Raw genomic sequence first — 16,546 nt, 5'->3', positions numbered from 1 at the left:
ATCATTAGTGAGAAGCTTTGGGAAGATTAGTGATGTCCCTTATAGGCTGGGTTCACACTACATTTTTGCAATCAGTTTTTTGTGAACTGACGAAAAAAACCGGATGCAACTGTGTGCATCCGTTATTCCATTGACTTTACTTAAAAAAAGGATTAAAACGGATTTTTTTTTTCCCAACCTCATTTTTTTGTGTCCGCTACTAAAAACGGATCCATTTTGATTGTTTTTTTTTAAATTATTATTATAATGGAAGTAAATGGAAAAACGGATGCACACCCGTTTTTCATCAATTAAAAAAAAAAAAAAAAAAAAATGAAAAGAATGTAGTGTGAACCCAGCCTTAGTGATCTGCCCAGAGTCTGCACCCATGATCCAGAGTAGCGGTAGGGAACCTTGGTGCTCCAGCTGTTTATAAACTACAACTCATGATGGGAGTTGTAGTTTTGCAACAGCTGGAGAGCCAAGGTTCCCTACCCCTGCTCTAGTGTCTTCCCTGTAGTTGTATTGTCTCGTTATGGATCTGGCACAGTCCTGGGATCAGTGCAGAGAAAAAAGGAGAACTTTTGGAAAGTTTTGCCTGCATTCCCATCATCTGATCCTGTTCTGGGTATTAACCCCATAAAGGGAACCTGTCACACTACTGGCTGCCGGGGCAGAGCCCACCTGATCCAACCCCGGTGAAGCCCCACGTACTTTATCCTTCCAGGAAGTCCTGGGGCGGAGAAATCACCACCCGAAGCTGTGCGTGCTATATGCAGGTCGATAAGAGATGAGTCCGACGTCCATAGAAAATTACTGCTTTAGTTATTTTCTATGGACGTCGGACTCATCTCTATTTGCATATAGTGTGCGCACATCTTTGGGCAGCGATTTCTCTGCCCCGGGTTCAGGAGCAGGACTTCCTTGAAGGATAAAGTACGTGGGGCTCCACCAGGGGGTCGTGCGGGCCCTGCCCCGGCAGCCGGTGTGACCGGTCCTCTTTAATGACTAGGTGTAAATGTACGCCCCCGCAGCCCAGGGGTTAAAGGGGTTCTTCAGCTGACAAAAAATCTTCTAAATCAACTGGTGTCAAAGTGCCAAAGATCTGTAATTTATGTCTTTAAACAAAAAATCTCAAGTCTTCCAGTACTTATCAGCTGCTATATGTCCTGCAGGAAGTGGTGTATTCTTTCCAGTCTGGAGAGTAGGAGAGGTTTTCTCTGGGGATTTGCTACTGCTCTGGACAGTCCCTGATGGGGACAGAGGTGGCAGACTGGAAAGAATACACCACTTCCTGCAGGACATAAAGCAGCTGATGAGTACTGGAAGACTTGAGATTTTTTTTTTTTTAATGGAAGTAAATTACAAATCTCTGGCACCTGTTGATTTGAAAGAGGGTTTTTACTGGGATACCCCTTTAAGTATACAGCTAGTGTGAAGACCGGATACAAGCTGGGTAATACAGAGGGTGTCCGCTGTACTCCGGCCTGTCTTGTGTTACCTGATATAACATTGCCGTGTGATCTGGTTTACATAGCAGCTCAGGCGGCCTCAGACGGCTCCACCCAGCTGTGCTGTGGCAGATAGATGTCACCACCCTGTCTAATCTGCCTGTTTACTTCAGTGCTGTTAGATTTTCCTCTTTGCATAGGTCACAGTAGTATAGACTCATGTAACACGAGATACCTCAGTGACTGTATTTGCAGACAGTGCAAAACTTATAGTCTTCTAGTTTTGTTCCTATCTGCCCTTGTGTTTCTATTTAGTTCTGTAATTGGAGCAGGTACACAGACTTTATCTAATGGATCCTACTGACTTAAAGGAGAAGTCCGGTGAAATTATTAAATCTTTATTAAAGTATTGTCCCCCAAAAGTTATACAAATCACCAATATACACTTATTACGGGAAATGCTTATAATGCTTTTTTCCCTGCACTTACTACTGTATGAAGGCTTCACTTCCTGGATAAACATGGTGATGTCACTTCCTGGATAACATGGTGATGTCACAACCAGACTCCCAGAGCTGTGCGGGCTGTGGCTGCTGGAGAGGATGATGGCAGAGGGATGCTCAGTGTCCCCTCCAGTGCCCTGTGTCCCCCTGCCATCGTCCTCTCCAGCAGCCACAGCCCGCACAGCTCTGGGAATCGGGTTGTGACATCACCATGTTATCCAGGAAGTGACATCACCATGTTATCCAGGAAGTGACATCACCATGTTATCCAGGAAGTGACATCACCATGTTATCCAGGAAGTGACATCACCATGTTATCCAGGAAGTGAAGCCTTGATGCAGTAGTAAGTGCAGGGAAAAAAGCACTTTATAAGCATTTCCCGTAATAAGTGTATATTAATAACTTGTATAATTTTTTGGGGGGGCAGTACAATTTAAATAAAATTTTTCATTGGACTTCTCCTTTAATGGGGTCCCCCAGGTTTCAATCAGGGTGTCTGGCTTTACTGCACTGTTTTGGCCTGTATTATTGTCAGATTATGCAACAGGTTTCCGATACTGATGTGAATAAAGGATTTTACATGGGCAGATTACTGGTCACACCACGTTTTGGGTTCACGGTCAGTGTATATAATAGGTGGCTGCACCTTGTCTGTGCTCTGAGTGGCATGGTGTTGTTGTTTTTTTTGTTTGTTTTTTTTTCTCCCCTCCTCCCCCCCACCCCACCCCCTCGGGGTATACCCTACAGTTTTGGTGAAAACACAATCAAGTTGTATTGTTCTATGTAACTGTCATCAGTTTTCCATTGTAATGAAACTTTGTGTATTTTTACCCTTAGGGTATGTTGAGACTGAGAAACCTGCGTGGAGAGGTTCTGGCAGATTCTGTCGCTTGTCCTTACTCACTGCCGCGCGTCTCCATCTGTGCCATAGACTCCATTCTTTGCACGGGCGGATTCTGCTGTCCGTTCGAAGAATGAACTAGGTCATTCTTTGGACGGATGACGGAATCCGCCTGACCATAGATGCGAGTCTATGGCACAGGAGGAATTGCATACAGCCGTGAGCAGAGGCGAGCTGCAGAATACACCACGGATCCCGTAGTGTGCACATACACGTAGACTGTTTACACACAGTATTTCCCACAGTCTTTTGGACAGTATTTTTTATTTTATTTTTTTTCAAACAAAACCAGGAGTGAAACTGACAGGACAAAATTATAATGGGAAGATTTTCACAGTTTTGCTATGATTCCACTTCGGGATAATATTAGGGAAGGCGGCTGTCTTGTAATTTAACATAGATGGCCGCTAATAATTCCCATGATCGTTATTAGCTAGAGTTTATTTAACGAGATGGCCGCGTTTGCCCCATATGTTCCCAAAGTGGGATCATAGCCTTTCTGTGTTTTCCCTCTCGCCCTATGACGGCACCCATGGAGAGGTCCACCTCCCGCTCCTCTGGACAGGAAACAGTTCACTGGATCCATAAAAGAAGAGACCGCCCCTTCATCGCCAGTTCTGTTTCCTGTCCTTTGGAGCAGGAGGCAGGAGGTGGTTCTCCCACCTCTCCAAAGGATCCATCATAGGAAGAGGGGAATGGGGCAACCGGCTTACCTACCTTACTGCCGACATCCCCGGCGGCGTAAGTCTTCTAACGAAGCAGCTGCCAAGACTGGCTCTCTCCCCAGCACCTGTCAGATGGACGACCTCCGGATCCTCCCTGGCTCTCCGGTCAGCGGCCACGCGTCCTCCGGTAAGCAGGCGGTCCTAGCACTTCCGGGTTGCGGGACGCGCGCGTCGACGTGGTGACGTCACGTGCGTCTGACGTCCGGGGACGCTCTGACTGCTTCCGGGGAGGGGTTCCGGCGGGGCCGTGCTCTTCCGGGCCACAGGCTTGGGGCCTGTCAGGTGAGCCTATCCTGGCACGATCCGGAGAGGGTGTGCTGGCGCGCGGCGGAGGGGAGGAGCCAGCCATTCCTTGGCGCCGGATTTAAAAAGGGGAGCCCAGCAGTCATCGAGGTGGCGTCCACGCTGAGCAGGTATTTCAGCAGGCTTCTGGCTGTGCACTCTGCATTTTCAGCACGTTCCCGGCTGCCAATCTCTGCATTCAGCACGCTCCGTGCAAACTCTGCAGACACATCAACTTCCAATGGAAGAGCGCGCAGATAATCCTGAGACCCCTTCTGAGACTCAACCGGTATGACAAGGGCTAACTTGGTACCCTCACAATATTTATGATGCTTTGAGATATTTACACATAGTATGTATATTTTTTCTTATAGATGAAGACATCCCGTACTAAGTCCAGGGAATGTCCTGTGTGTGACAGAAAGCTGAGTAGTCACAATAAAACATTATGCAGCTCCTGTCGTAATAGGTTCCTGGAGGAAGAAACACCATCCTTCATGAGGGACATTAAGGAGCTTATTAAAGGGGAAATTAAATCATCCCTTCCCTCACAGACCCTAGTCCCCGTGGAGACTGGAGAATCCTCCAGGTCTGAACCTAGGCCTGGTCCCAGCACGGTGGCAGATGAGGAGGATCCTATGTCCGAGACAGAGGATTTTGGTGAGGAGATTGGTACAGAGTCTCACCAGTCGGAACCTTTAGAGTCCAACATAGAAGAGGTTGATCCGTTAGTCAGTGCAGTAAGACGCACTATGGAACTAGAGGACAGTCCTGTGTCCAAGACTGTACAGGACAGAATGTTTCAGGGCCTTACCCCAAAGAAGAGAAAGGTATTCCCTATCCACCATACTATTAAAGACCTGATTAAAAGAGAGTGGAACAACCCAGACAGAAAGTTCTTCGTGCCCAGGGCAATGAAGCGCAGGTATCCCTTTAATGAAGAGGAGACAGCTGTTTGGGATAGAGCCCCTAAAGTGGATGCACCTTTAGCGAAGATAGCTAAGAAAGGGGTCCTGCCTTTTGATGACTCTGCTACCCTAAAGGACCCTATGGACAAAAGAGCAGAGGTCTACCTTAAAAAAGGTTGGGAGGCAGCTGCTGCTTCTTTTAAGCCTCTTGTGGCGGCCACATCTGTAGCCAGATCTATGGACATTTGGATTGAGGAACTAACCGCAAAGATTAGGGACGATGCCCCTAAGGAAGAATTATTGGCTGCCCTCCCCAATATTAGCCAGGGAGCCAAGTTTCTATCGGAAGCCTCAGCAGATACCTTAAAACTAAATGCCAAGTTTGCTGCCTTATCCAACTCTGCAAGGCGTACAGTTTGGCTAAGGGACTGGAAAGGGGACATTACTTCAAAGGCAAAACTATGTGCCGTACCCTGTGAGGGGGAATTTCTCTTTGGTTCCACCCTTGATGCAGTCCTTGAGAAAGCTTCAGATAGAAAGAAGGGTTTTCCAGTGGTACCCCAGCCTCCCAAAAGTAATTATAGGGGCAGAGGTAGGGGTGGTCAGCGGGGAGGCCCTTCAGGTAGAAGGGAATGGAGGACCTCTAGAAGGGGTAGAGGGCTGTTGTTCAATGCTGCTGAGTCTGCCAAAAAACCCAATCCCCAATGACGCCAGGCCCCGGTGGGTGGTCGCCTTTCGCTATATAGCCAGGAGTGGGATAAAATATCATCCAGTAAGAATATTTTGAACACAATAAAGGATGGTTTAAAAATTTCGTTTGTGTCCCCTCCAGGCAGTAGATTTGTCACCACTCAATTCCGGGATCCAGAGCGTCAACAGGCCATGGAACTTGAGGTGCAGTCTCTCCTGGATAAACAGGTATTGGTCGCTGTACCAGCGGAAGAGAGGGGAGCAGGCTTCTACTCCACTCTCTTCCTGGTCAGGAAGCCAAATGGTACCTTTCGTACCATAATTAATTTAAAGCCCCTTAACAAGTTCCTTACCTATGAAAGATTCAGAATGGAAACTATATCTTCAGCCATTCTGAATCTTTCTAGAGATTGCTCCATGGCGACCCTTGACCTCAGGGATGCGTACTATCACATTCCAGTTCACCCAGAACACCAGAGATTCCTCAGGGTTGCGGTGTGGTTCAAGGGCTCCTTCCTCCACTTACAATACAGGGCCATGCCTTTCGGTATTTCACAGGCCCCCAGAATATTCACAAAAGTTATGGCAGAGGTGATGGCACATGTAAGGGAACAAGATATCATCATTGTTCCATACTTAGATGATTTTCTCCTGGTGGCTGATTCTCCGGAGATCTTACAATCTCAGATCACACAGGCGGAAGTCATTTTTAAGAAATTAGGATGGGAAATAAATGAGGAGAAATCAGTCAAGACCCCTTCTCACACCTGCCAATTCTTAGGAATTCTCCTAGATTCCCGTGTTCAGAAATGTTTCCTACCTGCTAGTAAAGTGACCCAGTTACTGACTAAAATAGAACACCTCATGTACAGTCAGAGCACTACAGTCAGAGAGGCCATGTCAGTTCTAGGTCTAATGACCTCTTGCATTCCCGCAGTCCCCTGGGCCCAGTATCATTCCAGAACACTGCAGACACAGATCCTCTCTCAGTGGGATAGATCTACAGACTCCTTAGACTCTCTATGTGTTCTCTCTCCACAGACAGTACGTTCCCTAAGTTGGTGGACCCAGAGAAAAAATCTGGAAAAGGGGGTTCCCTGGGTACGCTCAGACGAAGTCATCCTAACTACCGATGCCAGCCCTCGGGGCTGGGGAGCCTACACAACAGACATCATGCTCCAGGGGTTATGGAAGCCAGAGGAAGCTGCCTTGTCTCAGAACGTCAGAGAGCTGAGGGCAGTCTTCATGTCCCTATCCCAGGCCCTACCCCTTCTAAGAGACAGACATGTAAAGGTCCAGTCAGACAACTCATCGGTAGTAGCGTACATAAATCACCAGGGGGGCACAAGATCCAGAGAGCTAATGAGAGTCGCACACTTCATCTTCAGACTGGTAGAACCTCATCTCTCCTCCCTCACAGCATTACATCTAAAGGGGTCAGAGAATGTAAAAGCAGACTACCTGAGCAGACACCAGTTAAACCAGGGGGAGTGGAGCTTGTCAGTAGAAGTGTTTCAGCAGATCTGTGCCAAATGGGGTCTTCCAGTAATAGATCTCTTCGCCTCCAAAGCGAACAAAAAGGTAGAGAGGTTCTTCTCCCTGAGCCCATCAGACAACCCGATAGGGATAGATGCGCTAGCCCATCCTTGGAATCAGGGACTCCTGTATGCCTTCCCCCCGTTCAGGATGATCCCCAGAGTTCTCAGGAAGGTCAGGCAGGACAAAGCTCTGGTCATCATGATAGCGCCATTCTGGCCCAGGAGGGTGTGGTTCTCTTGGTTGAGGGTCATGTCAGTTACAGATCCCTGGGTTCTACCAGAGACTCCGGATCTTCTCAGTCAGGGTCCAATTTACCATCCGGAAGTCAAGAATCTCCACCTGACAGCATGGCTATTGAGAGGCAGATCCTCATAGACAGGGGGCTTTCAGAGCAGGTCATCACCACCCTCCTGGCCAGTAAAAAGAGAGTCACATCAGAGATATATCTTAGAACTTGGAGAGCATTTTGTAGGTTTGTAAACAAACCCATTAATGTATTAGTTCCACCAGATATCCCAGTAGTACTAGATTTCCTACAGGAAGGTCTAAATAAGAGATTAAGGCCTAGTACTATTAGGGTCCAGATTTCAGCTCTTAGTTCCCTCTTTGACTTTAAACTGGCGGAACATCCCTGGGTTAGGAGGTTCATGAGGGCAACAGATAGAATCTTCCCTTCCATCAAGCCCAAGCTCCCACCGTGGGATTTGAATCTAGTTCTCTCCCAGCTAACAGAACCTCCGTTTGAACCCTTAGCAGATCTCTCCATCAAGATTCTCTCTCAGAAGTTAGCCTTCCTTCTAGCTATTACCTCGGCCAGGAGAGTAGGAGAAATATCAGCTTTCTCCATTCAGCAACCCTATATGTCTATTAGAGAGGATAGGGTGATACTATCTCCAGACCCAGCCTTCCTTCCCAAAGTAGTGTCTGATTTCCACAGATCCCAAGAAGTGGTACTCCCCTCATTCTGCCCCAACCCCTCTAATGAGGGGGAGTCTCGTTTTCACTGTCTAGATGTCAGGAGATGTCTTATTCATTATCTACAGAATACAGAACAGTGGAGGCTTTCCAATAATATTTTAATACTCTTTCAGGGAAAGAATAGAGGGAAGGCTGCATCTGCCCAGGTGATAGCTAAGTGGATTAAGAACACCATTTCCTCTGCCTATATAACCGCAGGTATCGAAGTACCATCAGGGTTCGGAGCTCACTCTACCCGTTCAGTAGCCACATCCTGGGCAGAGAGAGCCTCAGTGTCTATTGAGCAAATATGCAGGGCTGCTACGTGGAGCTCCCCCCATACCTTTTTTAAGCATTATAGGCTCCAGTTATCCTCTCAAGAAGACTTAATCTTTGGGAGAAGGGTATTGCAGGCAGTGGTCCCACCCTAGGCGTAATTCCTATTCTAGTCTCCATGGGTGCCGTCATAGGGCGAGAGGGAAAACATGAATTACTAACCGGTAATTGCTTTTCCTCGAAGCCCATGACGGCACCCGCCTAATACCCTCCCTAATATTGTATATATTGACCTTACACTAGTAGTAAGACTTTGTATTGAGATAGTCATATAAGAAGTATTATATGATATTAAACTAGTAGAAGTTTTCAAAAAAAAAAAAAAAAAAAAAAAAAAAAAAAAAGAAATGAAAATATATTGATTTTCCAAAGAAGATTTAGATATGCTCCTGAGTTTCCTTGGTAACGAACTGGCGATGAAGGGGCGGTCTCTTCTTTTATGGATCCAGTGAACTGTTTCCTGTCCAGAGGAGCGGGAGGTGGACCTCTCCATGGGTGCCGTCATGGGCTTCGAGGAAAAGCAATTACCGGTTAGTAATTCATGTTTTTCAATCCACTTCTGGTTTTGGTTTGAAAAGACAGGCCGGACATGGTATGTGTGAACACAGCCTTAAAAGGTACCCACCATTCCATTTGGGCAGCAGTATACCTTTTAAAAAAAAACTCCCACTGCTCTGCCACCAATTTCTGTTGTGTGGTTTACACATGGTGGCTTTTGTGCCAAAACCAGACGTGGCCGGGGCTGCAGGGGGGCGATCGAGCGGCTGGGGCTGCGGGGAGCCATCGGGCGGCCGGGGGTGGGAGGAGGTAGGGCGGCCAAGGCTGCGAGGGGGCGATCGGGGCTGCGGGCGGTTGGAGCGAGCATATTCTTTACCTGATCCCCGCTCCGGCTTGCTGAAGACACCGGGAACCGCTGAAGCAGGCCGGGATCAGGTAAAGTATATGCTCCGGCAGCCGGGGGCTTAACTGGGCGGGCTGGGGTCAAACTCGCAGCAGGGATGATTTTGTCTGCCATTGAAAGAATAGGGCCGGGATCCGCAGCGATTCTCGCTGCAAATACGCAGCGAGAGGACTCGCTGCGGATCTGGCAAGTGGGTTTGTACCCTTAAGATGCCCATACACCTTCAGTAGCTGTCAGACTAGAATGTTGGGCAGCTGAAGTCTGACTTTTTCGACCCTTCTGTCCCCTGACATAATCTGTATCCTGTTTGTCAAATCTTACTGTACATTTCCTAATTTCTGCAAGTCCCAGAACACATGTATTGTCTGATATGTTTAAAGTCCCATGAAAAGAAGAAATTGCAGGCAGGCTGGGGGTGTGGAGACATAATAAAGTATACTTTCTCATCCTCATGCCCCCACAGTGCTGCCTACACAATATCTCCCTGCCTCCAGCATCTCCTGCTGCTGCAATGTCATGTACCCCGTTGATTGCCTACCCAGCCAATCATTAACTGGGGCGGGACACGGCAGCAGTCAGTGATTGGCTGGGCGGCAGTCCATCAGTGGGGCCGTGACATTGCAGCTGCAGGATTCGGGCCGTGATGTACTAAAAATCCATCCAGAAATGACTTCTGGAGGAAGAGCTGCACAACTGAGGCATAGGGACAAGTAAGTATTCATTCTTTTTGTTCCTTAACCCTCTCCTGCAGCATGTTATTTTCATGGGACTTCCTCTTTACGATTACATCCATCTGATGTTTGAGAAAAATTGCTGCAGAAAAATCTCAATATTTTATCTGTAGCTTTTGTGGTAAATGTTACTGACTTATCGTTTCTGAATTTCAGACGGAAAAAATGGCAGTAGCTCAAAGCAGCGATATAACCGCAAACGTGAAAATTCTTCCCAAAAAAATGAGAGCTTTGCCGGTCAGACCCGCCGCCCCGGCCCACAGAAAAGCAAGACTTTTAACAAGGTTCCTCCTCAGAGAGGAGGAGGAGGATCGAAGCAGTACACATATGGAAGAAGAGAAGAGGTGAGATGCAAACTGAGGAGATCTATGTAATTATTTGCAAAAAAATCTTTCATTGCCACCACTGAGGTGGTTGAGTTCACAGGAATAAAGCAAATACGATTCTGAAAACTGACTATATATCTTGTTTGCAGGTAGCAGATACTCAACGGGCAGAGTTTAGCCCAGCTCAGTATTCAGGACCTAAGAAAATAAGCTTGAACCACTTATTAAATTTTACCTACGAACCACGTGGGCATCCTGGAGCCCACAGAGACGGACACGGAAATTGGGGCAGAAGGAACAAGTGGGGGCACAAACCATTTAACAAGGAGTTGTTTCTGCAAGCAAAGTAAGTTTTTCTTAGTTTGTAATATCTGAAAACCATTCATTCAGTTTTCTTGTATGTAAAGATTTGCATCCATAATAGGTTTAAGGGTTTATCTAAAGGAATGATTATCGGCCGATATCAGCTGATCATCCCGTGGAATAGAAGGAAACGATCAGCCGACATCGTTCATGTCGGCTGATCGTTGCAGTCGTTTGTTTTTCAACATGTTGAAAAACAAATGACTGATACAGCAACGATCTGCTGCCGTCGCTCCGTGGAATAGGAGCGGTGGCAGCAGACGCTGCTGTATGCTATGGGCTGTCTGGACGATCTAGTGATCACCCGGGCAGCTACCCCTGGGCCTCCCTGGACTCACCCGCTCTCTGCTGCAGCGTGTAATGGCGGCAGCGAGCAGGGAACGAGGAGCAAACGAGCGCTGTGAGCGCTCGTTTGCGCCTCAAGTCTGCCCGTGGAACAGGGGCTTTATTCTTTAAAGGGAATCTGTCAGGTTAGTAGCAGGTACAGAGCTACAGACAGGCAGGTCATAGGCAGATAAAATAAATGATGACTTTGTCTTTGATAGCCATTTGCAGCATTGTAAAATAGCATCTTTCCTTGAGAATGCCGCAGCTATCTGGAAATTAGCCACGCCACCGCTACAAGTGATCAGCACAAATTGCTTGCAAACACTTAAAGGACAACTCTGGCGAAATTTTTTTTTGGCTTATTTAACACACATTACAAAGTTATATAACTTTGTAATGTGGTTAAATACCCGGTCTGGCCCCCTTCCCCCACTTTCCGACCCCCGACCCCCCACCCCGGAAGTTAAAGAATATATACATTACCTATTACGGTCGTCACGGTCCTCTTCTCTGGTGTCGGGTGATGTCAGAGCTGGGGGCGGTCCGGGTCTTCTTCCTCCTCGGCGTCTTCATTGAGAGTGAATGGGAGAGAAAAGGCTGCTGGTGCACATGCGCACCAGCAGCCTTTTCATTGGCTGGAGCGCATCACATGGCTTCCAGCTTGCTCAGCCCTGATTGGCTGAGCTTGCTGGAAGCCATGTGATGCGCTCCAGCCAATGAAAAGGCTGCCGGTGCGCAAGCGCGCTGGCAGCCTTTTCTCTCTCATGGACCCGGAAGAAGGAGACATCGCTGGACGGCGGACGCAGGTGACGGTGAGGCGGACGGCGGCCGAATGGAGTGGCGATAGTCACCGGAGGGATGGTGAGTATGGTGTCTGTGTGTGTCTGTTTTTTTTTTGTTTTTTTTTTTTGGGGGGTCCCGCCGGAGTTGTCCTTTAACTACAACAACAACTGAACAACATTCATACTAGTTGTCTAGACTTCCTGATGTATTGTTTGTGGTGTACACACCAATAAATGACATGTCACTTATCCATGCAAGCACAGAGGGCAGATATACGGGCGCCTTTACACAGATTTATCTGACAGATTTTTAAAGCCAAAGCCAGGAATAGATTTAAAAAGAGTAGAAATATCAGTCTTTCCCTTATGACCTGTTCTTTGTTTATAGCCTGTTCCTGGCTTTGGCTTCAAAAATCTGCCAGATAAATCTGTGTGAAGGAACCCTAATTTGATAGCAGGCATCATTTTGATGGGACCAGTACCTATATTTGCAGGCAGCACCGAATCGTTTGAAGGACCTCCTCCCCCTTCTAGTCAAACCTTTGCTTCTATAAACACTTACATGTTTTCATGTTCTTGTTCTAGTTGCCAGTTTGTAGTGTCAGAGGATCAGGATTACAGTGTACACTTCACTGATCCAGACACACTTGTCAGCTGGGATCTGGTGGAGCAAGTGGTACGTATTCCGTTTTCTGCATGTATGTATAAATTTAATCTCTTGAAGTTTGACATGTGCACACATTTTAAATGGCGCGCATGGGGAAGGGGGCCATTCACTTGAGCACACATTACAATGTTGTGTAACTAACTTTGTAGTGTGTGCTGTTTAGTGAAAAAATGGCTTAGACCGCACTACCCCTTTAAGTAATTCATGGCAAAATAGGGCTAATTAAATGCTATGTGTGAACTTAGCCTTTAACAGGCTGATTATTTATAGAGGATTTTTTTGGCAATGTGCTGTAATCTCAAAACCTATCTGGATTCATTCACTGCTCCCCCACCTTATTCCAGTGAGACCTGTCAAAAGCTACTCTGCCTCCAGCCCTTATGTCTGCTGTCCTGATCTTCTATTATACATGTGCCATATACAGTTTATGGATAGGGATTGTCACCTTTTTTAAAGTTTTAGGATTATTCTGAACTGCATATGTTCATGCCACGTCATGCCTGCAAAGACTGACAGATGATAGACTGTGCAATATGACAGTTGTTTTGTTTCTCCTTTTTAGCGCATCTCCTGTCATGAAGTGCCATCTTGTCCTATATGTCTGTATCCACCTGTTGCTGCAAAGATCACTCGATGTGGACATATATACTGCTGGGCTTGCATATTGCACTACCTGTCGCTAAGTGAAAAGGACTGGAGTAGATGTCCAATATGCTACAGCTCAGTCATGAAAAAAGACCTGAAAAGGTAATGCTATTTAAAAGAACATATCTTAAAAATGTACGCTATGTAGGTTTTGTGTACAGTATTATGTTAGGGCAGAGAAGAGTGATTTGTGCTTACTACTTAAATCCTTATTTACTAAGCGGGGTACTTCAGTGGGTTGTATGGTGTTAGGAATTATGCTCATGATTTACTTTTCTTTGTCTGCAGTGTTGTTGCAACAGAGCGACAATTTTATGCTGTTGGTGACACCATTACAATGCAGCTGATGAGGAGGGAGAAGGGTGTGCTGGTGGCTATGCCTAAATCTAAGTGGATGAAACTGGATGAGCCTATTCATCTGGGAGGTAAGGGATCAACACTTTGGCCCTAATGTTATCTGTGCTGTTCTCCAGCTGAGTAGTGTAAACTCACTGTGGTTCGCGCTATTTGATAAATCTGGTCCATCAGTTGCCTGTGTAGTCTGTTACTATTAACTTCACATTAGAATTGTGCTCCAGAGTTTTTGGTGCACAATGTCAAATTGCGACCAGGGCCCTTTGTTGAGTGTGTTGTGTGTGTGTTTTTTTTTTTTTGTTGTTTGTTTTTTGGTGCAGATTTTGCAACGGTATTCCGGCACATTTGTGGTTGTACATGTGAAGTATTGGGGGAGGTTTATTAAAACTGCAGTAACCAGTACCAACCAGATTTTAGTTTTCAAAGGTTTTTCTTTTTATTAAAAGAAGCAATGTGATTGGTTGGTTGCTGTGGGCAATTGCTCCACTGCATAGGTTTGCTAGGCTTTCCCCAATGTCTTGACATTTTCTTTCCTGGTTTTGGAAGATCACTATATGTATGTGGCAGATCCTTGCCCATGTCCATACAGGCACAGTGAGTTACTGAGGCCTTGGCCTAAGTTTCTATACTTGCTGGTACTGCACCAACAGTTACTGTTGCACCTGCCATTCTGTCAGTGCAGACTCGGTGAGTATGTGGACTGAACTGTGGCTGCTAGTTTACACAGTACAGTGCTGGATACGGACTAGGCTGTGTGTACGCATAGCCCTGCATGGACACGTTAGACCATGTCTCTTTGACACTGTTCATTACTGAATAATTTTTTTTAATGATAATCAAGGTGCACACACCCCAAAGATAGAACATGAAAGTGCTTGTTGAGCATGATGCTACCAGCACCATAGCTTTTGGTGACAGTTTTTGCTTTAGGTAACTTTAAGTGATCTATTTGTTCTAGATGAGGAGCATACCCTGTTCTCCAAGCTGCTTCTAGCATCAAGAGACCAGATCCTCAACCAAGTGATTTCAGAGGAGAAGGCTGCACTGCTAGAGCAGTACAGCATTGAGGGTGAAACCCCAGAAGCCTGTTTCATAGAAGCTGCCATTCAGGAGTTGAAGGTAAGTGATGAAATGAACTTATGATTTGTCCATTTGCGTACTTGCCCCCTTAGCTTTCTTTCCTGCCCACTGCTGTCATTACTATTGCACAGTAAACACTGGAATGTTTTTTTTTCACTGATTTTGCATCACATCACCCCAATATCTATTCCATACTAGCTGCTGAGCTGACACGCGCATGGTATAGCTATGTGCTGCATATTGGGCATCTGTTTACTGGGGGTGGAGGGTGTAGTGTAGGTTCAGATCTCTGCTTTCTGACTGAATGAAAATATTCTAGTTCCATCCAGACTCTAAGAACATCTATAACACTTACAATGTAAAGAACTGTGACACAAAGCCAGGTACATATGCCTGAATTTATCGACAGCAAGCAGAGAGAGAACTATAACTTTTCATATTACAGAGACTTAGGCTCAGGGACACATGTAAGTCTATGGAAGCAGCACAGGTGCATAGCGATGATGCAAAAAATGTTTCTGGGGGTAGGATTACCAAATGAATAGACCGCTAACCCGACCCCGAGAGAGGAGATCACATGTTCTGTGACTACAAAAGTAAGGGGGAAGAGGGAGCAGTGTGGTCAGAGTGGAGGCAGAGTAGAGTATTTTACACATTCAAAGCTGATAAGAATGAGAAAAAAAAACAGGGAAAGGGTGCAAGATAAGTTATACATGTATATTAGACATAGGGTGGTATTGGGAAAGGGGGGTTGTTTACAGTATTGTCTTTTGTCTTTGTTACCTGGATGACCCCTTTAAGGCTGGAGGTCCCTTTCAATGTATGGCAAATTCTGTTTGTCAAGTTGGTGGGTGATTTTGTTAACTAAACAACTGTTAACTTTTAAAAGGATCGTCAGGATAGTCTTCAGGCTCCCAGACTACATCAAGTTGAAGCAGTAGCCGTTGCAATGGAATCTTTGAAGTTGGAGACAAAGATTGAAGAGAGGCATCAAGGCTTGGGTATTAAGGTGTGTGTCACAATTTTTGGTGTTAGTACCTGTGACAGTAAACTTGGATAAAATCTATATAACATTTTTCTATTCAGTTTTAGGATTTTCAACTATTAAAATTCAAACAATACCTTATAAAATATGTTATCTAATATATAATACTTTACCCTTTTATATATTCTGTTGATAGGTGACGCAGTACCTCTCTGCTTTTGATGAGGAAATCATTGATTCACTGGATGAGGAACTTTGTGCAGCCCCAGTTCAAGCAGATGTGGAACAACCTGTATCTGAGAACTGTGATTTTGCCCTTCCAAATGATTCAACTCTTAATAATCCAGACAACAATCATCAGGAAGATGCTCCTTTGGAATCTGGACAAGTTGTAAACCCACATTACTACTACTTTTATCAAGGTGTGTATGTATATGTTGACAAGTTGGTAAAATGTATATAAAATTTTACATTTTTATTTTTGGGTGTAACCGGTTGCTTTTGATAATAGTCTGAGAAGGCTATAACCACACAGATTTATAGAAAAATAAGAGATTTATTACAGAAAACAATACTTAGCTGCAGTTACAGATGGTACAGATGCATAGATGTTCCTTCCACAATGAAATGGGGAGCCCCATTGTATATTATGCACTAATATATGCGCCCATTTCCCTCGATGACAGGGTGCTGGGCACCTTCCATCCATGGTCCCAGCTGAGGCTGACTAGAAGCTACATACCCCCAGCTTTAATAGTAAGTTTGGGTGGGGGGTGATGTGCTTTCAGAAATGTCTATGTAGACCACTGATGACCATGAATGGAAGTTTCCCAGGCTTTGTACATGCTTACCAAGCAAAATGTGGTTGTACAATTACAGCTACATGCATTTGGACAACAACAACTGTGTCCTCCAATGTTGACACTACTGGGGAGGTTTATGGCCGAACAGTTGACATAACAATACATCTACCTATTCCCATGCACATAGCTAAATACAAACCAATCCCACTTACACAGCCAGCTAAGATAGATGGATAGATACAAATAAGACATGAAAGCACTACATTCCTTCCTATCACATGAATAAGACACTTTAACAATCTGAAATAAA

At 45.6% G+C, this 16,546-nt stretch overlaps 1 protein-coding gene across 2 annotated transcripts in view; it reads left to right on the top strand.

The window, feature by feature from the left end:
* The window catches only part of RNF10 (ring finger protein 10), a 33,486-nt gene that overhangs the window by 1,923 nt on the left and 15,017 nt on the right, over nt 1-16,546 (top strand). For both annotated transcript variants that reach the window (XM_069961259.1, XM_069961258.1), the window contains exons 2-9: nt 10,061-10,248; nt 10,380-10,576; nt 12,288-12,378; nt 12,932-13,116; nt 13,303-13,439; nt 14,327-14,487; nt 15,338-15,457; nt 15,630-15,855. In XM_069961259.1, coding sequence (XP_069817360.1) covers nt 10,061-10,248; nt 10,380-10,576; nt 12,288-12,378; nt 12,932-13,116; nt 13,303-13,439; nt 14,327-14,487; nt 15,338-15,457; nt 15,630-15,855 — 1,305 coding nt within the window. The remainder of the gene's footprint in view (nt 1-10,060; nt 10,249-10,379; nt 10,577-12,287; nt 12,379-12,931; nt 13,117-13,302; nt 13,440-14,326; nt 14,488-15,337; nt 15,458-15,629; nt 15,856-16,546) is intronic.

The sequence above is a fragment of the Dendropsophus ebraccatus genome, chromosome 3, assembly GCF_027789765.1.
Source record: "Dendropsophus ebraccatus isolate aDenEbr1 chromosome 3, aDenEbr1.pat, whole genome shotgun sequence".
In the NCBI taxonomy this organism is placed as follows: domain Eukaryota; kingdom Metazoa; phylum Chordata; class Amphibia; order Anura; family Hylidae; genus Dendropsophus; species Dendropsophus ebraccatus.
This window is presented reverse-complemented; position numbering and strand designations above follow the sequence as displayed.